Below are 25452 nucleotides of genomic sequence, written 5' to 3'. Positions count from 1 at the left end.
AGCAGAGACCGAGCCACACATGGCTTGCGGGCTCGTTCCCATGGGAATGCCTTCCCGCTGTAATACCAGTGTGGATGCTCCCTACAGAGCAGAGGGGGTCGCCCCGTTGCTACAGGAACGCCACATCTCGGAGCAGTGGTAGCTAGTTGACTGATGTATCCTTCCATTGACCCAGCTGGGGCTGGCGCGGCACAGCCAAGGAGCTGACGGCTGCTAGTTTCTCACACCCCTCAGGGACGCAGTTATGTTGACCTGCGCTCTACATTTAGATGAGATGTGATTTTGAACTGCATGAGCTATACCGGTGCAACACCTGTGGGACGCATAACCCTGTCCAAAGTGAGACATGCTGCATCTCAGAGAGAGAGGGTTCTCCCAGCGGTGATACCGGTATCTCTCTAGCAGTTTAAGTCCTCATCTTATCCTGGTCTAACTCTCCCTTGCAGACAAGTCCTTTGCCGCAGGCAGGAAGAGAATCCAGGTATTCTGGCTCTCCTCCCCCTGGTCGGATAACTGGAGCACTCTTCAACCTTCCCCCACCTCGAACCAACACGCCCCTCCCAGAACTCAGACTAGAAACCAGGAGTCCCAATTCCCAGCAGCTTCTGCTCTAACCCTTAGACACTGCTGCCTCCCTGCAGGCTGGGAAGAGACTCCCAGCTACCAGTTCTCTGCACCATACATTAGAGAACACTTCCCCTGCCCCCAGAGCCAACCAAACCCAGGAGTCCTGCATCCCAGTCCTGTGCTCTAACCATCAGACCACAACCCCACCACAGAGTTTCATTACCGCTGAAAAAGCTCAGCCCATGCATAAGGGTGCATTTGCCCCAGGCAGCCTGTCTAAGAGGTGGATGAGATGAGCTGTTTTGGGGGGTACTCTGCTGGGACATTGGCTCTACCCAGGGCTCCAGCAAACTCTGGGCCCTCCTCCTGCCCATCCTGGGGCCAGGGCTGGCTGGATAAGGCCAGACAAGCCTTTTGTCTGCAGGAGGGATAATCTGGCTGCTTTTCAGGACCCATTTGAGCCTCTCTCCGCGTCTGGCTGCTCACTTCTGAGCCCTTGCTACAATTTGATGGCTATTTTCTCGCCTGCCCTCCTGCCAGGAGCAGCGCCGTCTCGCTGCTTGGCTTGTTTCTGTAGCTTCTTGTGTGGCTGGCTGGGTTTTTTTAACATGCGTCAGGCCTCATGCTCCAACTGGCTGGGTTCTTAAAAGCCATTTCGGTGCTGGTCCGTCAGCTGCCTCCAGCCGAAGAGCTGTGAGTCTTCTGTGGTACAGGATCTGTCACAGCACAGGGGCAGGTGTTGGTTCCATGCCTCCGAGTCACGACTCCTGGGGGCAGCACTGGGTTACTGGGTTGGTTTTAACAAGAAGCCCTGTGGTACCTTATAGACTAACAGATATTCTGCAACAGAAGCATTCGTGGGCAACGACCTGCTTCCTCAGATGGGGTTGGGTTCGTGGTTAGAGCAGAGTTGGGGTTTGAGGGGAAGTGCGTCCCCGTGCCTAGAGCACGGGAGAGGAGCTACGCTTGTTTCCACCAGCTGCAGATCTGTCTGGGCAGCGCCACTCCCAGCTCTCAACCCCGACAGCCTCTTCTCAGTGCACACTAGGGGTACGGCTCGACTCGAGAGTTACTCTAGGATAACACGTCCACACTGCAGGGAAGCCCCAGAATCAGCAAACCTTATTCCAAAGTTGTGCGTCCACACACGCTCGTGCCTGTTTCGGATTAGAGCCCCTGGACGCCCTGAGCCCTCCTGGAGGACGCACCTTACGAACTTGCAAAAAGTTTCATTGCTGATGAAAAAGTTGCTGTGTCATGTCATCCCCACCCAGTCCCCTGGTCTCGCCCCCATTCACTGCCCCTTCTGCAGCACCCTCTGACAAGACACTGGCCTAGACGGGCCTGAGTCTGGCCCCACACGCCTCTCACACGCACGCCCCCTCCGATCCTGGCCTTCTCCTGGCCCCCCAGGGGTTATGTGCAGCAGGGGGAACCACTGAAAGGGAGACAGCTGGTTATTCTCTGCTACCACAGAGGGGCCATGCTCCCCGGGTTAACCCTTGCTCGGAGCAAGCATTGCCGCAGGCTCTGAGTTAATGGTGCTGGTAACAGGCTGGCGTCCAGCTCCATGAGGCACCGGCCCCGCGCCTCTTACCCTGGGTGCTTACAGCCACGCGTAACGTGGAGCGCGGGTCCCCGGCGCCAGGGGCGGGGCGGGCGTCTCGGGCCAGGCCCACATGGGTGCGGCCTGTGGGCACCGGGAAGGGCGCGGCCCTTGAGGTGGGGCTGGTGGGTCGGACTTGCCCTGTGTTACCAGCGACAAAGGAAAACGTCAGAGGGGAAAAACGGTGACAGCAGCATTAGCCCCTCTCCTGCGGGATCGGGGCAGGGTCCCCCCTCAACCTGCTGGAGGGCTGGATCACCCCCCTCTGCCTACCCCAGTATCACCAGTGACTCCCAGCTCCTGCACTAGGGCCAGAGGCCCAGGGGAAGCCAGGCAGGCCAGCACCCCGCTGGATGGTGCACTACCCCTTCCCAGAGCCGTCCCCCTGCGGTGCCTAACAGAGCCCAGCCAGCTCTGCACAGAGCATATGCAGGGGGAGCTTGCCCCACAGCCTGGCCCCCTGCCCATGGACCTGGGCCAGCCCTAGGGAGAGCCCCTTGAAGGAGCAGGAGGAGGAGTCCATGTGCTGGGCTCCATTTAGCCCTGGCCCTATGGATCACTGCAGGGTGGGCCTAGGTGCAGGAGCCCTGCCGGCTGCACTCAGGGCCCTCCACACCCGAACATCTCAAAGCTTGGGCCCAGCTCCTCCAAGGCGCCTAACTCCCCTTGGATTCGGGCCTAGGGGATTCCCTGACCCAGGCACTTTCGCTTTTGAGGAAGGAGGCTGCTACAAAGGTGAAGGGGCACAATCAAGCCCGAAGGGCATCACAGGGCTCGAACAGACAGGGACGCCCAAGGCTGCTGCCACTGCTGGGGCAGAAGCTCCCATGACATGGGAGGCTGGGAGCTGCCATGGAGCTGGCGGTGCCCCCGGGGATGCCAACTCCCCTGTGAAGGGGCAGCTGGCTACGGAGCCTGCATAGGGCATGTGGTTTCCTCCCCATAGATGGCACAGCAGATCCCAGCTGCCGCAAACTGGCTCCCGCTGCTGAGCCTCTGGCAGCAGCCAGCTCTAGCAGATGCTGCCGAGGGCCAGGCAAGGTGCCCGGGAAGCTGGAGAGGCAGCAGGGCACACGGGGAAAGCCCGATGGCAGGCGACAGGCGCGCTCACCCAACCTGCAGGCTTCCTGAGTTGGCCAGCTCCTTAGCTCCTTCCCCGTGCAGAGCAGCAGGGCAGAGGGAGCCAGGCAGGGCTGCCAGTCGGAAGTGAGACGTGCTGGCAGAGCTGAGTGGGCGCTCAGGGCCGGAGAAAGGGGGTGGCTGCTGCGGGTCAGGACCACTGCACAGCGGCAGAGCTGCGCATGGAGCTTCAGGACGGGGGCTGCAGACTGGGAGCTGGAGAGGAGCCCAGGGCTGAGCAGCCGGGAGCTGCGGGTCGGAACTGTGGGGCACTGGCAGAGCTGGAGGTGTGGGGAGAGGCCAGCACGGCCCCTGCTCTGCCCAGCTCCGTGGAGGGAGCAGCTGGTGTAAGCAGCATGCTCAGAGCCCGGCAGCAGGTTTGGGACGTACCCGCCCAGCACTTGCCGCATGGCAGCGCTGTGGCCTCCGCCCCAGCGTGGAGGGGCACGAAGATGAGAGGAGACCCCAGCCCTGTGCTCCGCCCCATGCCCCAGCCCCAGCTCAAGCCATGGGGCAGCGCCTGATGCAGTCTCACCCCTCCGGCCAATGCACCCAGCTGCCGTGTGCGCCCCCTCCTGGCTGCTTGAGAACAGCGGTTACTCATGCATCTGGCGGCCCCTGCTCCTGCAGACCCAGCCCTGCTGAGGGCGGGTCAGGTCCCAGCTGCCTGGGGGCTACGTGGAACTCCACCGCTGCCCGCAGAACCAGGATCGAGCCTGCTGGATTCATGACCTCAGGGGGGACGGCTGCCATCGCGGGCTGGAGGCGAGCTGGGTGGTGCAGCTGGCGAGGGAGCCACTGGGCTCCCAGCCTATCTCTAGAGCTCCGTCCCTGCCATGCCAGGGACGGACACGGGATGTTCTGACTGATGACGAGCGGAGATGGTGGGTGGGGTGACGAGAGGTGACCAGATTAGTGACGATGATTATGGGACACGGTTAGTGTTGGTTGGATGGTGATGGGCTGGTGACACAAGCCCTGGCAAACGCACAGGGCACACTCTGCTCTCTCTCCAGAAGCTCTGCTTAGGGGAGCGGCTGCTTCCCTTTCTGGCTCCCCAGCTACTCCACCCCGCTGAACCTCATTGCCTGGGGAGATCTTTGTCTGGACATGGTCAGGCCTGGTTGGAGCCACCTACGGGTAGCAGGGCCCAGCTCCCAAGGCAGAGGACCCCAGGCCTGTCCTGAGGGAGCCTATTACTGTCCCAGTAGGATGTGGGGGAGTCTCAGAGGGTGTTAGTCTTACCCAACAGGAAGCTATGGGGATACTGCAGACAGCGTGGTCATGGCTAATGGCACTAATACTCTGGGAAGGTCATGGGATTCCCAACATGGCACCCGCATGGAGCAACCCAACACAGCGTCTCCATGAGGTGCCCCAACACGGCGCCTCCATGAGGTGTCCCAACGAGTCTTTGGGAACGCCTCTATATGGCATCCCAACATGGCATCTACGTGAGCGTTCCTGCTGTCCTGTCCCTATACGTGGTCTCATCAGTGTCCCAGCATGATGTGCCCATGGGACGCCTTAGTACTCGAGTCTCCGGGGAACTGGGATAAACCCTCTTTGTTGCCCAGGGCATAACCCACCTTCAAACTCTCCCCAGCACAGCGGTGGGGGCAACAACCGTAAACCACATCGAGGCCCATCCCTCCCTGGCTGGGCTGGGCGGCATTGGCTGGGAGAGATGTCAGAGGTTTGAGGGTGAGGGACTCTGGGGACAGCAGGATTTGGAGAGGGGAGAAGGAAGAGGGGGAGCAGGTCACTGACCATAGGAGGAGTCGCTGGCACCGTTGTGATTCCCTGTGGAGGTCATGACATCTACGGAGAGGAGAAGAGAAAAGGAGCTAGCTAGCAGCCATGAACAAAGCTGGGAGGGGGCAGGGATGGGGAGACCACGGCAGAGCTGGGGGGAATGTCAGGGTGGGAAACTACAGGGCAAAAGAGCGGGGTTCAAGCATTCCTCCGGCCCGGTTCACCCACCCCTTGTGTCTGAGCAGCACCCAGCAGAAGACCACTCCTGACGATCTGGGCCAGTCCCGCAGGTCCCAGGACTCCCAGCCAGGCAGGCCTGGAGCTTGGCTTGCGAACCAGGGGCCTGATAAGTGCAGCTGTCACAGGCTTCAGCAAAAAACTGTCCCCATGGCCACAGCACTGAGTCCCCAGCAGGCTAGAACCAGAGCCCAGGAGATGACTGGCCCCTCCTAGATCCCTGAGCTGGGGCTGGATTGGAACCAGCATCCTATGCAGTCAAGTCCCGATAACCCATTCCTAGTCCCCCTGAGCCAGCCTGGGCCCAGATTGCTGCTAGCGTCCTAGTGGTGAAAGACCCCATCCCCTGCCTCCCTGAGCCCTCCATAAGTTTCTTCCCTGAGAATCCAGCTCCAAGTTTTGCCTCTGCTGCTCACAGACCAAGCCCGGCCCCACACCTGCACTATCACAGGGGCTGCGAGCTGGACGGGAACCTTTCCTTTCTGGAATCTAAAGAGGCTCTATGATGAAGAAATCAGGGGCTGCTGCCTCCTCCTCTCTCCTCCGACAAGGTTCAGGCTCCCACACAACAGCTCCTTGCCGGCCGCCAGGCTTCATTGCCAGGCCTCCAGGGGCACACAGCCCCTTTTGTTCTGCTTGGCCAGAGGGGCTTTACGGGCAGCCTGGGATGCTGACTCATCCCGTTTCCCCTCCGTGGAGACCCCCAGTGCTTCCTGCCTGCTCCCCTGCAGCTGCCGCCGGACGGTCGGGGGGGGATGGTCTGACTCCTCTTACCTTGACAGTTCCCCAGCTGCTTGGCTGCGTTCTCAACATCTTGTTCAAATCCAGCCCTGGAAGGGAACCAAAGGAGAGCACGGTGAGGGAGCCCGTCCCCTCCGTTAATCTCCCCACCTGGCATTCGGGGCACTGAAGAAACCGGGTTACAGGCTCCCCGTCCCTCCCCTGCTCGGAGCCTGACATCCAAAGGGCTTTGCGTTTCGCTGTGTCTTCCCCCGGCTGGTTAGGTGACAGCTGTGGGGGGCAACATCTGGCGCAGATGTTTAGGGTCTTAGCCTTGGGGCAAAGTTGCGGGGGGTGGGGCAGAGCAAGGAGGGCCACTAGCGTGCAGAACCCAGGAGATCTGGAATTCAGGAGACAGGCGGTTAGGCAAGGGCTCTGCCCCCGCCCCCGATGCCCTACCACCTGGGCTCAACTCAAGCAGTCCCCCCTCCCCTCTTCGAGGCAACCACCCCCGCCCCCAGCCATTCTGGATGCAACAGTGTCACAGGCAGAGGTGGGGAAAGTCCCCCAAAAGTGACTTGAGTAAAACCACAGCTGCCTTCACTTCTGGACACTTGAGTACAATGTGAATGTGCAGTGTACATGCACTTTTACCCAAGCAGTTCTGGGGGGCGGGGGTCACTACTGGCAACTTGTACTTAATAATGTTCCTCCCAAAGCAGCCGCACTTTTACTCAAGTCTCTTTTGGGTGACTTTTCTCACCTCTGATCACATGGCAGCGCCTCCGTCGCCACGTCTCTTCCCCCACCCGCCCCGGCATTAAGATTTCCTCTTCCCAAGCAATGTCCAGCCAATGGCTGTGATGCACTAGGCGGTCATGAGGACTTCCACAAAGCACCTGGCCTGGGACTGGCAGAATCTCTGTGGAAGTGTGATGTAGTGGTTAGAGTGGGGGTGTGACTTGGCATCAGGACACCCAGGTTCTGTTCCTGGTTTAGGGAGGGGAGTGGTGCTTGGTTGTCAGAGTAAAGGGGAACTTAGAGTGAAGACTCCCAGGTTTGATTTTCTCCATTCATTCCAGGCCCTCTAGGCCTCAGTTTCCCCATTTGTAAGATGGGGGCACTGGCTCACTTCACCTGGGGAAGGCTGTGGGGTTTACAGTTCATGTGAGGTGGGGGTGATCCAGACAGAGAGGCTAAGCTCAGAAGGCTCCATGCTCCTTCTCTAGTTGGTCCTCCTAGCTGTCCTGATCCAAGCTGATCTTGAGCAGGACTCTTAGAAAAACCACCAGCCTTGATCTGAAAATTTCCAGCCAAGGAGAGTTCCCCACACCCATGGGTCATCTGGGCCAATGGTCTATAAACCTTACTCTTAACAATCCCAGTCCTCCTGTGTCTAGCATGAACTCCCAGCCGGTGGGTCACGGTGGATGGAAGAGGGTTCTATCATCAAACCTCTGCTCCCCTGTAGGGACCAGACTGTGACCAAGTCACCCCTCAACCTGTTGGTTGTTGAGCTCCTGGAGTCTCTCCCTAGACGGGTTTCCAACTTGCAGGCTAATCCTTCTGCTGGCTATTCCCTGACCTCTCTGCAAGAGGGAGAGTGTAGGTAAGACAGTGGCACAAGGAGGGGTGGGATCCAGGCAACCTCTGAGCAGATGACCCAGGAACAGATCGGAGAGCATGGTCTACACGAGGTCAACCCAGTTATGTTGCTCAGGGTGTGATCAGCTCAGTGCAAACACTGCTACGTCCAAGGCAGAATTCACTGTTCGACCTGCCTAGCACCTCCCTGGGAGGGGGTTGGCCACAGGGATGGTGCCTCCCAATATGGGCATGAGCAGTTCAAGCGCAGACACGCCTTGAGTCCACTGGCACCGTAAACCGTCTAACCTCCCGAGGCTCACCAAGACCTCTGGCACCAACAAACCAGCAGCCTCGATTTCTGTCCTCCCCCACTACCAAACAGTTCAGATCCTTTCCTGACCCTTCAGAGGCACAGAAACATGGTGTTGTTCCGCCTGGGACGGAAGCCCAGCCTCTCCGACCGTCTGTGCAGGAGAGAGGAGTGGGCAAGGCAGAGGACACGCAGGCCATGGCCAGGGAGGGGCAGTCCAAGCCAGGAGCAAGCTCTTCCAGCAAAGTCTGGCTCTTCTCCAGGCTCGAGCATGACTCGCCCCCGCGGCAGCCTGCCCCTGAACATTGCAGCGTCTGTGAAATTTCAGTTCCTAGAAAACATTCCAACCAGCTTCCCTTCCTCCTCTCCCGCCAGCCCCGCATGGGCTGGGTTTGGAGGGTTCCTTGCTAACACCCAGCTCAGCCGGGACACCAAAGGCAAGCCGAGGACCCAGGAGTCTGGGAGCCAGGGAGGTTGCCAGGGCTGCTCTGCGGGGTGAGCTCAGCTACTTGTGCAGCCGGGGAGCAGGATCTGCCCAGAGCCTTCCCAGTCTCAGAACCTTTTGTGTGCTCCCCCCTTTTGTGTGCCCCTTGGAGGCACCTCCAAACAGGCGTGCTGGAAGCCCTCTGGCTAGTGCCACAGCGTCTCCATCTCTGGCCTGCAATTACCCTGCCGTGGTCCCAGGCCTAATGAAACCCAGAACCCAGCATTCCCCCAGCAGCTGTTTCCCAGCCCTCGGACCTAATTCGATGCAGCTGGGAGGCCCAGCTGCACTGCTGCCGAGCTCCATGCACGCTAGGGGCCAGCAGTGGGGTTTATTTATGCTGCAGCCCTAATGAGGCTAATTGCAGGTTAGGGGCCCTGAGGTTCTCCCATGGGCCTGGTGCATGTGTCTTCTCCAGCAGAGGGCGCTTTGGGGGTGCTCTGTCTCCCTCTAGTGGCCAGCCGGGCCGCTGCACCAACTCACAACGAAAGGCGCCGCTGCCCCCAGATGGGTGTTGTCCAGGCATGGATAGATGCATACACAGAGCAGGGCACCGGCAGCCTGTCACACCCACCGTGCACGGGGGTGGGGGGGGGAAATGACAGTGCCTCAGGGAAGAGAAGTGAGCCAGTTGTGAGAATGGATCACACTCATCCCAGCTCTGTGAGTGTGTTACAGCCACGCTGATAGGAAGGGGCTCTGCACGCTGGCCCCCCTGGGGACTAAGCTTGGAGTTAGCTTCTTATGCCACCCGTAAGGCCGAGCTGCCTGGGGGTTTCCACGATAGAGGCCGAGGAGGCCAATTCACAAGGCGCAGGGGTGATTTGAACTGAGCCAGAGAAGTGGCAGAGATGGCAGAGGAGTGAGCACGTGGGTGGGAGACAAGCGCATGGGGCGGGGACAGGAGAATCTGAACCCGCCTCGTGCAGATGTTTACACTAGTGTGTAGTGGGGGTGAAAAGCCACTGTCCTGATTTGCACTGGTGCGAATGAACGCCCACCGGGGTGCAACGTGTGACAGGCTCAGGGAGTGGTGGAGTCGGCCAAGGGCAGGGCAGCTAGTCAGGGACATAAGGTAACTTCTTCCATCTGAAACTGTCATCTGCTCACCTTAACAGCTGGCCCTTGTGCTCCGCACAGACGCTGATGGGGGACTGTGGACCCCTGGGAAATCCCCCGTACCTCCCAATCTGCAACCAGCCACGCTTACCTGATCTCTTGTCCAAAAGCCACACATGCTCCCGTCCGGAGCCAGACACAGTATGGATCACGGGAGGACAGGCAGGTCCTGTGATGGATTGGGAAGAGGATCAGGGATAGAATCACAGAAATACAGGACTGAACAGGAGCTGGTCCAGTCCGCTGCACCGAGGCAGGACTCAGCATTATCAGCAATGCCCGGCACAGATGCCAAGAGTGACACACAAACTGATTTTCATCGGCACGTGAGGTGGGAGCTCAGCCCCACCCCTGCTCCCCCAGTGCAGCCAGGAGCTTGCTCAAAGCAAGGCTGCCTGTGGATTAACAAAAGACCAGCTAATGCTACCAACCACCACCTGAGTGGTAAAGCTCTGCAGCTGCATTTATTTATTAACAAAGCTGTTTTGAGTAGGACTATTAGTCACTTTAAAAAGTATCACCAGCACTCAGTCTGTCCATAGAAGTCAAAGGATCACATTTCAGCACTCTCCCCCAGAAAGGCTATATACCCAACTATACTTACAATGTGATGGGGGCTAATTTAGCTAAAACTAATCAGAAAGAGATTTTGGAGTTATCGTGGATAGTTCCTTGAAAACATCCACACAGTGTGCGGAGGCAGTCAAAAAGGAGGTTAGGTATTATTAAAAAAGGAGTATCTTACTGCCCCTATGTAAATCTATGGTATGCCCACATCTTGAATATTGTGTACCGAGGTGGTCTCTTCACCTAAAACAAGATATCCTGGCGCTGTAAAAGGTTCAGAAAAGGGCAACTAAAATGATTAGGGGCTTGGAATGGGTCACATATGCGGAGAGGCTAAGAAGATGGGGACTTTTCAGTTTAGAAAAGAGGAGGCTGATGGGGACATGATAGAGGTATGTAAAATTATGACAGGTGTAGAGAGGGTGAATAAGGAGAAGTTATTTACTTGTGCCCATAATTCAAGAACTAGAGGACACCAAATGAAATTAATGGGTAGCAGGTTTAAACCTAATAAAAGAAAGTTCTTCACTTAGCACATAGTTAACCTGTGGAACTCCTTGCCAGAGGAGACTGTGAAGGCTAGAACTGTTACAGAATTTAAGAGCTAGATAAATTCATGGAGGTTAGGTTCATAAAAGGCTATTAACCAAGGGTAGAAATGGTGTTCCTGGCCTCTGATTGTCAGAGGCTGGAGATGGATGGAAGGAGACAAATTGCTTGATCATAGTCTTTGGTTCACCCCCTCTGGGGCACCTGGCACTGGCCACTGTTGACAGACAGGCTACTGGGCTGGATGGACCTTGGTCTGATCCGGTACGGCCATTCTTATGTAAAGGCTGCTGAGCCCTGATCTAGACCAGCCCTGACAGGTGTTTGTCCGACCTGCTCTTAAAAGCCTCCAGCAACCTCCCAAAACCTCCCTAGATCATTTGTTTGAGTGCTTTACTAGCCTGCCACTTACGAAGTTTTCCCTAATGTCTGACCTAAATCTCCCTGACTGCAATTTAAAACCATTACTTCTTGTCCTATCCTCAGGGGTTAAGGAGAATAATTTATCACCCTCCTCTTACCACAACTTCTCACCGACTTGACAGCTGTTACCCTCTCCCCCATTCAGTCTCTCCTTCTCCAGACTAAACAAACCCAATTTTTTAAATCTTCCCTCACCCATCATGCTTCCTGGACCTTGAATCATTTTTGTTGCCCTCCTCTGGACTTTCTCCAATTTGTCCACTGCTTTCTCGCAGCATGGCACCCAGAACTGGACACAATACTGCAGGTGAGACCTTATCAGCACAGAGTAGAGCAGAAGAATTATTTCTCGGGTTTTGCTTACAGAAGTCCAGCTAAAACATCCCAGAATAATATTTGCTTTGCTTGCAACGGTATTACTCTGTTGACTCATATTTAGATTGCAATCTATTACGGGATAACCCCAGGTCCCTTTCTGCAGTCCTCCTTCCTGCGCAGTCGTTTTATGTACGTGCACCCGACTGTTCCTCCCGACGGGCAGTCCTTTGCATTTGTTCTTACTGAATTTCATCCTGTTTAACTCAAACCGTTTCTCCAGTTTGTCCAGACCATTTTGAACGTTTTTCCTGTCCCCCCAAGTCCCCTCCAACTCCTCCCAGCTACGTGTCATCAGCAAGCTGTGCCATTATTCAAATCAAGTACGAGGATATTGACTAGAACCAGACCCCAGGAGAGATTCCACCAGGGCCCCGCTCAAGATGCCCTTCCGGCTTGACTGTGCCCCAGTGATACTCTCGGGGTACACAGTTCCAGACAGCTGTGCACCCAGCCGACTTCCCCCCAGCTGGGGGCGTGTGTGTAAACTGGATGATGCCTCAAAGCCAGGCTCTGCTCCCACTTGACTCCTTTCCTCAAGACCTCAGCCCAGCGCTGCCCGGCTTCTTCTCAGCCCTGCTCTGTGCCCACCCCACCCCTTCCTCCAACCCCACCTCTTTCCCACCCACTCCCCAACCACGCCCCCACATCCCTCCCTCCAAGTGTTTCCTGCATGCTGCACATCAGCTGTTCACAATGTTCCAGAAGCACTGGGAGGGCAGGGAAGGAGTTGGTTAGCCAGGCCACCAATGGGTGATGGCACGGGGAGGAGAGAGGCAGAGAGGAGCTTGGCTGCTGGTGGGTGCTCTTCAGCACCCACTAATTTTTCCCCCTGGATCCACCAGTCCTGGAGCACCCACAGAGTCAATGCCCATGGTCGGGTCATCTCAAAGGTACATTTCACTAGTTCATTTATGTGACAGTCATGTGAAACAGCATCAAAAGCCTTACTAAGGCTCAGATATACCACATCTATTCCTTACCACCCCCCACACATGGCTTGTTATCCTGCCAGAGAGAGATCTAGGGGTCAGAGTGGACCACAAGCTGAGTATGAGATAACAGTGGGATCCTGTTGGAAAAAAAAGCAAACGTCATTCTGGGATGCAGTAACAGGAGTGTTGTGAGCAAGACCCGAGAAGTCACTCTTCCGCTGTAGTCTGTACTGATTAGGCCTCAGCTGCAGTATTGTGTCCAGTTCTGGGCCCCACTTTTGAGGAAAGATGGGGAGAAATTGGAAAGGGTCCAGAGAAGAGCAACACGGACGAGTAACGGTTGAGAAAACGTGACCTATGAGAGAAGACTGAAAGAACTGGGTTTCTTTAGTTTGGAAAAGAGAAGAAGGCTGAGAGGGGACATGACCGCAGCTTTCAAGTGCCAAAAAGGCTGTTACAAAGAGCAGGGAGAAAAATTATTCTCCTTAATCTCTGATGATAGGACAAGAAGCAATGGGCTTAAATTGCAGCAAGGGGGGTTTAGATTGGACATTAGGAAAAGAAACTCCCCAACTGTCAGGGTGGTCAATTATTGAAATAAATTGCCGAGGGTGGTTGTAGAATCTCCATTATTGGAGACATGTAAGAACAGATTACACAAATATCTAACAGGGATGATACAGATAGCGCTTGCTGCGTTATCTGTGCAGGTACCAAAGTTAAGGGATCTGGTCTGCAATTCCCTGGGTTGTCTTTAGTCTCCTTTTTACAGCTAGCTACTAGGTTCACCCTTTCCCAGTCCTCTCTGATCTCTCCTGTCTTACATCAGTTCTCATAGCTAGTCACCGATGGCTCGCAGATCGCTTCAGCCATCTTCTTAAATAACGTGAACGGTAGCAGCCTCGGTGGCTGCTCCAAGGCAAAAGCAGATCATCCTCTGAGGGCCAGGGAGCAATCCCCTGCCCCTTGCTCCAGGGGCAATGAACGTTTATCTGCCTCCAAAAGAGCTGGCATGGGGTCACTGGTGCATTCTGGTCTAGCGATGCGAAGGGGCCCGATTCTGCTTTCACTTGCGCTCTAATCCAATGCCAGCAAAGTCAGTAGGGAAACAGATATTGGCTTCCCCGGGCATCAGATCAGACCCTGGCTGGACGTCCATGTCAGTGCTCCTGGCGCACGTGGGTGTGAGAGAAAGGCCGGGATGGATGCATGCAGGGAAAGCTAACGGGAAGAGAGTCTCTTTAGCTCCTCCTGCCTGGAAGGTGAGGGATGCTGCCGGGGGTACAGGCAGCACTAGGCCAGGGAACAGCGAACACATGGCAGTGGGGAACTCCGGGGTTCTGTCCTGCCATCTGCACCACCCCACAATGTGTAACACGGGTAACGGTACCGCACTGCCCAGCTGGGAGCTGCAGAGATTAGGCAGCTAAGCAGCACTCAGGATTACAGACCTGAGCAGCCAAGACTAGTCTGCAGAAGTGACGCAGCAGGTAAAACACATTGCAGACCCCCCCCAGCTCATCACCCACCAGGGCAGGCTCCCACCCCCCAGCTTATCGCCCCCCCCATGGATGGTCACTTCCAGAACAGGAGGTACAGAGAACGGAAGTGACCTGTCCAAAATCACATACACCACTGGCAGAGCTGGAAATGGAGCTGGGTTGCTGCTTCGCCCACTCCAGCCACTAGACCCCACCCTGCTCCCGGAGCTGGGAAGAGAACCCAGGAGTCCTGACTCAGGCAGGGCTTCAGGCTTGTACTGCCAAAGCCGCTCTGCTCCCCTGTGCTGCCTCCCCACGCCCTAGCATGGAGGGGGGCTGCCCAGGGCTTTTATAGGTGGTTTCAGTTGCCAGATCAAGGACGCGGAAAGGTCAGCGAGGGATGGCAGGGGGCCTGGGCTTCCTGGAACTGGCTGGAGTTGGACAGCCTGCACCTGTCGGGGCTGGGACGTGGGCCAGGCAGGGGCACGGGGGGAGCCAATGACTGCTTATGGCACGCACATGGCCCGTGCAAATACTCCCCTGCCATTCACACACATGGTCTACACCCTCCATTCCCTGCATGCATGTGCACGCACACACACTTCCCTCAATACGCACTCGCGTGCACGCACACACACACACAGCTTCTCAACACACATCCTGTGAACCCCCAACCAGGCAAACACATTCCCCTGACACACATGCACTGCACCCCTCACACCCTGCAGACACACACATGTTCCTCTCAACCCACAGCCCCTACACCCTACTCCCAACACACGTACTGCACACTCCTGACTGCACGCGCACACACACACACTCTACACCTACCACTCTGCACGCACGCACACACACACACACACACACACACACACACACACACGCTTCCCTCTACATCCACCCATCAATGCACACACACCCTGCCCCTCGACACACGGACTGCCCATCCCACTTACTGTGCACACACCCAGTCTGCCCCCAACAAATACACACAAACTACCCACCCTCCACCCTGCACACACTTCTCTTAGCTCACACCCCTACACACACACACACACACACTGCCCCTCAACATGCACATTGTACAACCCCCGCCCTGCACACACACACAAACACTTCCCTCAGCTCACACCCCTACACACCCAGCCCCTCAGCATACACATTGTACAACCCCTGCCCTGTGCGCGCAGGCGCACGCGTACACACACACACAGAGCTTCCCGCAGCTCACCCCTACACACACATATTGTACAACCCCTGCCCTGCACACACACACAAACACTTCCCTCAGCTCACACCCCTAAACACCCAGCCCCTCAGCATACACATTGTACAACCCCCACCCTGCGCGCGCGCGCGCGCACACACACACACAAACTTCCCTCAGCTCACCCCTACACACATATACATATTGTACCACCCCTGACCTGTGCACGCACGCACACACACACACACACACACACACACACACACTTTCCTCAGCTCACACTTCCACCCCCCTGCCCCTCAGCACTTACAGCACACCCCCCCAGGCCCTGCACACACAGACACCCCCAACCCCTCCTTCCCCTCTAACACACATACACATGCTGTATACCCTCCCCACCCCCACACCTCCCCCCAGCCCTCCCCCGGTGCACACAGCCCATGTGAACAGAGGCCTGGCCCTGCTGCGCCTTTGGGACTCTGTGGGGGAGGGTCTCTCCCAGCTGGGGGCTGCAGCACTGAAGGGTGTCAGGGCAGAAGCCCCCCCCCGCCCATCCCCCACTCACGTCCGACAGCTCCCATGGGTGTCGCAGCGGCTGAGCGGCAGGCGCACCACGCAGCTGGAGAAGGCCACGTACAGGGCCTGGTGGGCCTTGTCCAGCTCCAGGCCCACAATCCGCCTGTCCTCCCTCTTCCTGCTGCACCTGAGGGGGAGCCGAAAGCCAGAGTCATAACCAAGCCCGGGGCCCCTCCCTCTGCTGGTCCCCGGAGAATGCAGCCGGATCGCTCTCCCTGCTTGACAGGTGGGGAAACCGAGGCATGGATCAGGACGAGGGGGCAAGCCACTAGTCGGGACACAGCCAGGAACAGGAGTCCGGGCTCCCACATCCCCTCCCTAATCCTCCAGCCCCATCCAGGAACAGAACCGTGGAGTCGAGATCCCGCTGCCCTTAAGCGCTGCACCCCACGTGCCCAAAACTGAGTCTAGGACCCAGGAGTCCTGCTCTGACCACTAGGTGCCACTCTCGACGGGGAATCTGTCTCTCCATCCAGGTGCCCCTGCCTCCTGCACACGCTGCCCCGGCTGCACTCACTGGGCCGGGCTGTAGACGCTGATCTCCTCCAGGAGCAGGGTCTCCACGGTGGAGTTCTCCTGTGTCCCGGTGAGAACCTTCAGCACCTTTCCATCCTCCGAGGCCAGGAAGAGCACCGTGTAGTTCCCATGGGGGCCGGCGGCTGTATCGACTGCCAGCTGGGTCAGCTTGTACCTGCAGGAGGCAGCAGGGAGCGCCGTCAGGGCAGGGTGTGGCAGTCCAGGGGAACTGGAAGCCGCTGCACCCACACACACACAAACACCCACGAACATCCATTTGCAACCGTACGCCCACGTGTGCGCACAGGCACGACCCTGCACCAGGGAACACATACAGAGACACACCTGCGCACACACGATCACATCGGCAAAGGGACGCGCCCGTGCACGGCGGACACACGGAGAACACCACCTGGGCATGGTTCGTGTACGGGCAAAGGTGCCGTGACGCACACGTCGCACAGGAGAACACCCCGAGACACCAGCATGCGTACAGAGGCAGGTCTGCTTCCAGGGCGCAGGGAACGCACTGATCACTGGCCAAAGACTATTTGCTGGGAATGGTTTACTGGCCCCGAGGGATCCCAGCCCCACTGAACCCCTGCCCCAGCCCCCAGGGCTGAGAGCTGGCACTGGCAGAGGCCACGCAGGGCTATTTAGGAGGCCTGGGGCAGGAGAACAATTCAGCCGGGAAGATGTCCTGATGGCATCAGCTCCTGGGGGAAGGATCCTTTCGCCCTAGGCCGAGACGTGGCTGCGCTTGATGGCTCCCCACCCCGACTGCCCAGGACGCACTGGCTCTGCCTCGGCTGCCCCTTGGGCCCCAGCTGGTACCTGCTGGTGGTCTTGGTGAACCAGGGCCTTCCCGTGGCAGAGGGCACGGCCTCGTCCAGCAGCGGGTAGGACTTGATGAAGGCCAGCGTCTCATCCGGAAACTCGTTGGAGGTTCTGTAGCCGGATGCTGGGCCGACACCGGCGCAGCTCCCTGGCCTGTAGGGACCGAGTGAGCCCAGAGGTGAGCACAGGTGGCCCGGGTGTGGCACCTCAGCGGGCTGGGAAAGTGCTCCTGCCATCCACGCTGTAGCAGCTCCACACACCCTGGTTCCAGCCCCGGCCACAAGGTTGTGGGGCACAGACGGGGGAGCCCCCAAGGGATCCAGTGTTGCTGGAATGAAGCCTTTTCTCCATCTCCTTACGTACTTAGGGTACCAGGGTAGAACCACGAGGCCCCACCTCCCCCCCGGCTTGGAAGACGCACCCTCCCCTGCTCTAACTACTAGACCATATTCCCCCCCGAGCCAGGGGAAAATCCCAGGAGTCCTGGGTCCTCTGATGCCCAGGCCACTGTTAAAGCCCCTAGCCCCAGTGTTAGAAATAGAACCCAGGAGTCCTTGCTTTCGACCCCTTGCACGATGGCCAGGATGGGGTCTGTGCCCAGTGGCAGCCCACACCTGTCCCACTCCACTGCAGGGGACTGGTTACTGGGGGAGGAGGGCTGGGTATCTGGGCGGGGGCACTGGTTACCAGGGTGCAGGGGGACTGGTTGCCAGGGTGCGGGGCGGGTGGTTGGTTACCTGAGTGGGGAAGATTAGATACCTGGGGGCGAGGCGGGGCTGGTTACCTGGGTTTAGGCACCTTCTCCTCCGGGACAGGGGTCCAGGCGGAATCTGCGTTCTTTTGCTCCTTGAACTTTCCGCTGAAGACTCGCTCAATATCGTCCATGTAGAAGGCGCAGACAGCCGAGCCAGTGATGCTGGTGGGGGCAGAGACGAGGGGAGGTATAAGTGGGGCTGTCGGTGGCTCCGCCCTTCACTCAGCTGCTGCTGGGCCCACCTGAGAGCCAGCCCTGCCCCCTACCCTCAGGCCACTCCCGTCTGAGGGGGCTGCTGGAGTCCAGGGAGGATCCTGAGGTGAAGGACAGGGGCCACTGTCAGTTTCAGGGCTGGGAGCACTGGTTTGTTATTGGAGGTCTTGACGCTGGGCGCACTGGTTTGTTATTGGAGGTCTTGACGCTGGGCGCACTGGTTTGTTATTGGAGGGTGTCGAGGCTGGGCGCACTGGTTTGTTATTGGAGGTTCTCGGGGCTGGGCAGCACACTTGTTATCACAGGGTCACTGACAAAGAGTCCCCTGGGCTTTGTGGGCAGGGTGTGACAGGGCAATGAGGCAGGCAGGACAGGAGGATGTTTACCACTGGTCTCCCTCCTACCCTTCTGCTCCTGCCCCTTTCAGCCTTGTCCAGCAGGGCAGAGACTGAGCCTCTCGCCCCGCAGGGAGGCAAGGCCAGTTTGTTATCCCCAGTGTACCAATGGGGAAACTGAGGCACTGTCTGACCAAGTGACTTGTCCATAGTTACATGAGACGTCAGCGGCAGAGCCCGGCCCCCACTCCCCGGGCTGGGGTGTGGATCCCCATCCCCTCAGCCTCCTCCCTCATCCTCCCTCTCACCCACGCCTACAAGAGACCCCTGAAGGCCCCTAACGGGCACACAGCGCCCCAGTGCCCTGCGCCAGGGGCTGGGTGCCCCAGATGCTGCCGGGCCACCTGCAGGCGGGCCCAGGAGGTCCCCCACCAAGGCAGCCAGCAGGGCTGCAGTACCTGTTGGACTGGGTGGTGAACACCCCGAAGACGGCAGGGCGCCCGTTGACCCGGCGGACATCGGTGACGGCCTGCAGCACATCGAAGTAGAAGACGGCGTCGCCGGGCACGGAGCAGTTGAGCCGGGCCTTGAGGAAGGAGGTCCAATACTTCTCCAGCACACGGGGTGAGCCCCCCATGTCGTTCTTACACACCCGGCCCACGCGCGAGAAGATCACCTGCTGGGACAGGGCGCTGGTTAGGGGAGGGGCTGGCCGGCCCAGCCGGAGGCGCGAACCCCCAGCTCTGGCCCGGTGGTGCCCTATGGCATTCGCCTTGGGCTGAGCGCTCACCCTGCCTCGGGGGCAGACTCAGCCAGGGCTGGGGGGTGTTCCCTGCTGTGGGGCTCAGCCAGAGCACAGCCTGGCCCCAGACCACAGCCATGGGCACACAGCGCGCTCCCGGCCCGAGGGGAGTGTCGGCCAAAGCTGCTCCGTGTGTGACCCTGCCATGGGGAGCAAGGGGGACCACCCGCTCCCTTCCCCACATCCAGAACAACAGGGAATCCCGCCCATCCTCTTGGCAGCAGTAGGGCCAAGATTCAGAAAGAGGCCTAAGGGGTTCAGGGACATCACCCCCACCATCTTTCCTGTCTATGGGATTTAGAAGCCCAGCCGCCTCCAAGCCCACTGCAAAGCCCCGGGCTGGGAGGTATTGGCATAGGCCTCTTTGGCCATCGGGCTGCTACCAAGGGGAGGCAGCCCTGGAGGGCATTGTGCCCCTGACCATCAGCATGGCAACCTCTGATCCCGAGAGCCGCACGCTGTTCCTCGGGGCCTGGCCCCGCTGGACGCCCATCCCCTGCTCAGCACTCACCCGGCCCAGCGTGGTGTACTCCATGGAGATCTCCCGGAAGAAGAAGTAGACATAGTTGCCGTACTCCAGGGCGTGAAGAAAGTGGGGCTCTGGGAGAGCAGCAGAGAAGGGGGGTGAAATGGGGAGGAGCCGTTTAGATGGATGCTCAGATACCAGCCACAGAAAGAGCTCAAAGTGCCCTGCAGCTAGTAAGTCAGGAAGCCTCAGACTCTCCTCCCTACAGGGCTGGGCCAATGTTACCCTCGCTGCACATTGGGGAAACTGAGGCACAGGCTTGCCCCAGCCAGGAGCGGAGTCAGGGGTAGAAGAACCCCGCAGTCCAGTCTCAGCCGCTTTACCCATCCAACCCCGCTCTCCTCCCAGAATGGAAAAAGGACCCAGAAGTCCTGGCATCCAGTCCCCTGCTGTAACCACTAGTCTAGGCTCCTGCTATTTCCCTTGATGTGAACCATTTGCTTTCTTGGGACAGCTCCAAGCAAATCCTGGCCTGAGAGCCAGGCTCCCAGAGGTGGCTCAGCCCTGCTGCACCCCTCCCCACCCTGAGCCAGGGCTCCCCGCAGCTTCCAGCCCCCTCACCTCGCAGCCACTTGGAGTCATACTTGATGGTGCGGAGCACGGGGCTTCTCTCGCCCAGGCTGCGGTAAATCACTGTGTCGCTGGCCTGGAAATCTGCCACGGTGGCTGAGTACAGGTTCCCGTCTGCCCGGCGGGAGGAGGAATGAGGGAAAGAAAGAAAGGAATATTAGATAAATAAATAAATCGGGGGCTGGGGGCTGGGGACAGACAGACAGAGTGTGTGCAAAGATGGGTGGGTGGATGGATGGACGGATAGGTAGAGAGAAGGGGGCAGTGTATGGGTATGGAAGGACAGACAGACAGACAGACATGCAGGAAGGAAGGAAACATGAGGACAGTGCTCATGAACTGTCTAATCCAGGGGTCAGCAACCTTGCCGAGGCTGAAGTGCCCAAATCTGACCTTTACGGATGGGCCGAGTGCCGGTGACAGTTTCTAAAGTCACTAGTAATCCTGCTTACAACGGCTTCATTAATAAATACACAACGAGGCCAAGCTTTACCATTCGGGCGGCGGCTGGGAGCATCAGCCGGTCTTTTGCTAACCCACAGGTGGTCTGGCTTAGGGCAAGCTCCTGGTTGCAGAGGGGAGGAGGCGCGGGGCTGAGCTCCCACCTTGCATGCCAATGAGCATCAGCCCATGCTACGCTTGGTACCCGTGCCGGGGGCTGCTGACTCCTGGTCTAATACAAGGCAGATGGGGTTGCCCCAGGGTTGCCCCACATGTAGCGCCTTCTCCTGCTCACCCTGGGGCAAGGCCTGAGTTGGTCACTCAGGGTTTCCTGCTGGTGAACTGAGCCAACAACCTGCTTCTGCCCCTCTCCGCGGGCGGCCAGAGGCCAGCCCCAGGGAGCGTGCGTGAACACTCCTGTGTGTCAATGCGCATGCACCAGAGCTGGGCCCCACAGAGCCAGCGCCCCCCAGTACTGGGGTGTCAGAATGCAACCCCTCTGCAGGTCACAACTGTGCACGACCCCCCCACCCCGCAGACCCAGCCTGACTCCCAGGTGCAGTCACGCCGGGGAGCCAAGCCCCATAGAATCAGCCATTGACCCAGCTGATTGTGAGCTATGTTACAGGACTGTGGTGCTCCCTGACAATGTGCTGTACAGCCTGGGACCACACAAAGGGAGACAGGCTGGGGCATCTGGGCTGGCCTCAGCTTTGCAGTGGGACTGCTCTGCCTGTGTGTGTCTGTGGGGAGCACCCCCCAGCGCTCTCCATGGGGCGTCTGGAGCCTGGCTGTCACCCCCCTCCCAGCACTGCTGCCCCATGCAGCATGGGGCTCACAGTACCTGCAAAGAGAGCAACGTTGGTCTGCTTGGCATCGAAGGGGCAGCGGGCCTGGCCATTCAGCTCCTCTCCTTCCTGCTCCAGGCTGCTGATCTGGGAACCAAGGGCCAAGGTGAACTTAGGGGCTGCACCAGTAGCAGCTGGAGCCCTACCAGAGAGCACGCCGCAGAGAGGCATGGGGGCCCTCTGCCAGGCTGGGCTGACCCTCGCAGGTCCCAGGGGACCTCCTGCTCCCAGCATGCACTGCTGCGCTCTGACTCTGGGGGAATGGGACCGGGGCACCCACTTCCGACCTGAGGGAGATTCCAATCCCTGGGATCTACTCACTCTTGGCCCCTCTGCTGAGACTGCTCACAAGGGGCTGACCCCTGGATCCCAGACCCCCAGGCTGAGACCTAAAAACTCATTTCACCGAGGGGTTACCCAACAGCCACCAGCCAGCTCGGCCTTCTTGCTGGGATTGGAACCTAAGAGCCCTGCGGAGATGGGGTCACCCATGCAGCACGCTCGTTGGAACTTCACCAGCGCCTAACAGGACCTGCCCAGCCCCGTGGGCCACCAGGAACAGCCCTTGGGATGTGCTGGGTGCTACGTGAGAACGAATCCAGCCAGCACCCGTCACCCCACTGCCTCAGCCCCTGCCGCCCAGCAAGGGCTGCCCGAGTTTAGCAGGGAGTAGCCTTGACCCCGAGGGGCTCTGGGACGCTGCAAGCAGACGAGGTTGGGGGCCGGGTGGGTAGCGTCCTCACCTTGTAGGTCCGGCACATGGGATTGAAGGAATTTGTCCCGCAGGCAAAGAGGATCCGGTCGTTCTTGGGCAGCAGCACCTTGATGTAGTTGTAGCATTCGTCCTGCCAGGGGTTAGCCGGGATTCCTGTTAAAGGCGACTGGGGAGGAGCTGTGGGTTTCCTGGCACCGGGAGGGGGGCCCCTGGGACTGGGAAGGAGAGGTGCCTGGGGTGGGGGGCACTATAGGGGAGTGTGATCAGGAGGGGTCGTGTCAGCTGGCACTGAGGAGGGTGAGAAGCGGGTCCCCCTGGGTGCCACAGGTGCACACACCACCCGGCCCCAGACCCTGGCTCATGGGAGGCGTGAGGACAACAGGCGCTGGGAATGACGAGAGCACCCACGGCCCGAGCCCCTTCCAGCCAGGTGGGATTCCTTACCCGCAGCTTCCCACGCACGGCGCAGTTCTCCACGTCCTGCGTCTTCCACGTGAGATGCTAGAGGAGGCGGGAGGAAGGGGGTTAGGAGCTTGGGACCGGCTGGGAAAGGGCAAGGCAGGACCACTGCTGAGGCACCGGAGGCTCGGTGCACAGCTCCAGATTGTGACTATGTGCAGGGAGGGCCAAAAATGCCCAGGCCACTCCTCCAACCCCTGGCCCCAGAGATCCTGACTCCCAGCTCCTGCACTAACCACTGGGCAACACTCTCTTTGCAGAGCCGGGAACACTTCCCACGAGCCCTGTGCCCCAGCCCCTGCGCTAACCACTGCCCCACACTTGGGCATGAGGGAAGGTTGCCAGACACCCCCATCCCACTCCAGCGACTCCCCTTCCTCCTCACCCTGCTGGGATAGAACTCCTCCGTGGCCCAGCTGAGATCGAAGGCATAAACGTGGTCCCTGCAGAGAGAAAGCCATGAGTGCAATAACCGCCCCAGCACGCGAGCCGGCGAAAGGAGCACGGCTGGGGGCGGGGATGGTGTCTGCATCGGGGTGCTGCGGTCATGGGTAAGGCATGCGAGTGGGCGCTGGTTGCGGGCGGGGCTTGCAAGCCGCACACGGGGATCCGGCATGGGATGGGACAGGCGTGTGCCAGGCTGAGGAGGTATGGGAGGCCACCTACGCTCTGCGGTGGTGCAAGGACTGTGCAAGGTGTGTTCTGTAGTGGTGTGGGGGGGAGGCAGGCCCTGCAGCCCGGTGAGCCGAGTGTGCACACGGTGGTTGTGGGGTGTGGGACAGGGTGTGCTCACGTGGCTGGGCGAGGGGTATGCACAGGATGCGCTGTGGGTGTGCGAGAGGAGCGTGTTCACATGGTGGTTGGGCATGGACTGGGGGGGTTTGAACTGCATTTGGCAGGGTGTGTGCATCTGGGTGTGGGCACAGATGGCTCAGGGAGGGGTGGGTGCATATAGGCGGCTCAGCAGGCGGGTGGGGACAGGTGGCAGAACGACAGGGGTAAGCACAGCTGGCTCAACGAGAGGTGTGGCACAGGCGGCAGAGTGAGAGGTGTGGGCACAGGCGGCAGAGTGAGAGGTGTGGCACAGGCAGCAGAGTGAGAGGTGTGGCACAGGCGGCAGAGTGAGAGGTGTGGGCACAGGCAGCAGAGTGAGGGGTGTGGGCACAGGCAGCAGAGTGAGGGGTGTGGGTACAGGCGGCTCAGAGAGGGGCCTGGCAGAGTGAGAGGTGTGGGCACAGGCAGCAGAGTGAGGGGTGTGGGTACAGGCGGCTCAGTGAAGGGCCCTGCAGAGGGACGGGTGTGAGCACAGGCGGCAGAGTGAGGGGTGTGGGTACAGGCGGCTCAGCGAGGGGCCCAGCAGAGGGACGGGTGTGAGCACAGGCAGCAGAGTGAGGGGTGTGGGTACAGGCGGCTCAGCGAGGGGCCCAGCAGAGGGACGGGTGTGAGCACAGGCGGCAGAGTGAGGGGTGTGGGTACAGGCGGCTCAGCGAGGGGCCCAGCAGAGGGACGGGTGTGAGCACAGGCGGCAGACAGCCGGTCTCCACTCACCGCGCGGCGATGAAGAGCGTCTGGTTGAGCCGCAGCATCCTTTGGAAGTCCAGGCCGAGCAGGGCCGTGTCATTGTCGCCGGCGAGGCCCCGGAAGCTGGGGTACGGGGACGTGGCTGGCCGCAGGGGGAGCAAGGACAGCTGTTACACGCCTCCGCCACCCGCCGCGCGCTAGACGCGAGATCCCAACGCCAACATGCTCCCCGTGGCCACATCCCAGCCCTGCAGGCGTTAAGTGGCGTAGGGAGAGTGGCTGAGGGGAACCTCAGTGTTCTCCATGTGATGCCCCCTGCACCCCATTGACAGACCCTCTTCCAGCGCCGACAAGGTTACCCCATGCGCTCTCCCTCTGGGGGCAGGAAGGGGGACACGTGCTCTAACAGCTGCAGGCAGCTGCCTTGGGCGACACGAGCTTGGGGGATCTCAGCCCAGGCTCATGGCTCGCCAGCTGTGGGCTCCCTGCTCCGAGGGGTGGCGGGAGTTGGGGGGAGCACTCTGGGTGGCCTACCTGGCAGGCCCACGGCGCTGAGGGGTGCCAGGTCCTTGGGGAAGGACAGCGCGGACGGCAGCAGGCATCGGCCCAGCAGGAGGAGAGCAGCTACCACAGGGCAGGAGGGGGGCATCCTCGTGGCCTTCCCAGACGCAGAGCGGAGCCGAACCGGCTGGGCCTTAGCGCTGGAGCATCCTTGGCTCACCCATGGGCAGGCCCTGGAGAGATGGGTGGGGGCAGGGAATTGGTTGTCATGGTCCCATTGACCTCCCAGCCCACAGCATGGCGCCTTCCAGCCACGCTCTGTCCTCAGAGCTGGGGCCAGGCGAGCTTCCCACACGCCCTGCCCCATGCTCCAGCCCAGCTTTCTGGCACCCCCTCTCCTGCAGCTCGCGCCCCTTCAGCTTGCTGCTGGTCTATGGGTAGCGGGACACGGCCTGGGAAGGGCAGAGGGCTCTGGGAGGGACGGTGGGGAGGGGAGCTGGCACTGGGTCGACCCAGGCCTCACGCTGGGGAAGGAATGGGACACCCACAGGTTCCCTCGGTTGGTTGTTTGAGCTCCACATACGGTCCAAGTGCGGGTGATACTTTTTAAAGTCGCCTAGGGCGCGTCTGCAAACAGCAAGGTCATTACAGAACGACAGTCGCTATTTCCAAATAACTCGGCCAGCGTCTACGCAGCAAAAGAATTTCAAAATAGCGGACGGCGTATTTAGATTTCCGTAAAGCTCATTCAACTGGGAACAGTGCCAATTTCGGAACAGATATTTTGGAATAGGGGT

The 25452-nt window shown here is 59.2% G+C and overlaps 1 protein-coding gene across 2 annotated transcripts in view; it reads right to left on the bottom strand.

Annotated features, from left to right (window-relative positions):
• SEMA6C (semaphorin 6C) overlaps window positions 1-25452 on the bottom strand; it is an 89155-nt gene that overhangs the window by 8680 nt on the left and 55023 nt on the right. Inside the window, exons 3-19 of one of the 2 annotated variants that reach the window (XM_074980500.1) lie at window positions 24689-24888; window positions 24182-24296; window positions 23019-23076; window positions 22619-22675; window positions 22203-22304; window positions 21456-21546; window positions 20162-20284; window positions 19586-19674; window positions 18731-18948; window positions 17755-17886; window positions 16968-17123; window positions 16135-16308; window positions 15607-15744; window positions 9596-9673; window positions 6059-6114; window positions 5063-5113; window positions 2165-2314 (exon numbers count right to left, since the gene is read on the bottom strand). In XM_074980500.1, the coding sequence (XP_074836601.1) occupies window positions 2165-2314; window positions 5063-5113; window positions 6059-6114; window positions 9596-9673; window positions 15607-15744; window positions 16135-16308; window positions 16968-17123; window positions 17755-17886; window positions 18731-18948; window positions 19586-19674; window positions 20162-20284; window positions 21456-21546; window positions 22203-22304; window positions 22619-22675; window positions 23019-23076; window positions 24182-24296; window positions 24689-24803 (1903 nt within the window). In that variant the 5' untranslated portion in view covers window positions 24804-24888. The remainder of the gene's footprint in view (window positions 1-2164; window positions 2315-5062; window positions 5114-6058; window positions 6115-9595; window positions 9674-15606; window positions 15745-16134; window positions 16309-16967; window positions 17124-17754; window positions 17887-18730; window positions 18949-19585; window positions 19675-20161; window positions 20285-21455; window positions 21547-22202; window positions 22305-22618; window positions 22676-23018; window positions 23077-24181; window positions 24297-24688; window positions 24889-25452) is intronic. The other variant, XM_074980501.1, reaches the window with a different exon arrangement.

The sequence above is a fragment of the Carettochelys insculpta genome, chromosome 30, assembly GCF_033958435.1.
Source record: "Carettochelys insculpta isolate YL-2023 chromosome 30, ASM3395843v1, whole genome shotgun sequence".
Classification (NCBI taxonomy): domain Eukaryota; kingdom Metazoa; phylum Chordata; order Testudines; family Carettochelyidae; genus Carettochelys; species Carettochelys insculpta.
The sequence above is the reverse complement of the archived record's forward strand: the minus strand, read 5'-3'. Positions and strand labels throughout refer to the sequence as shown.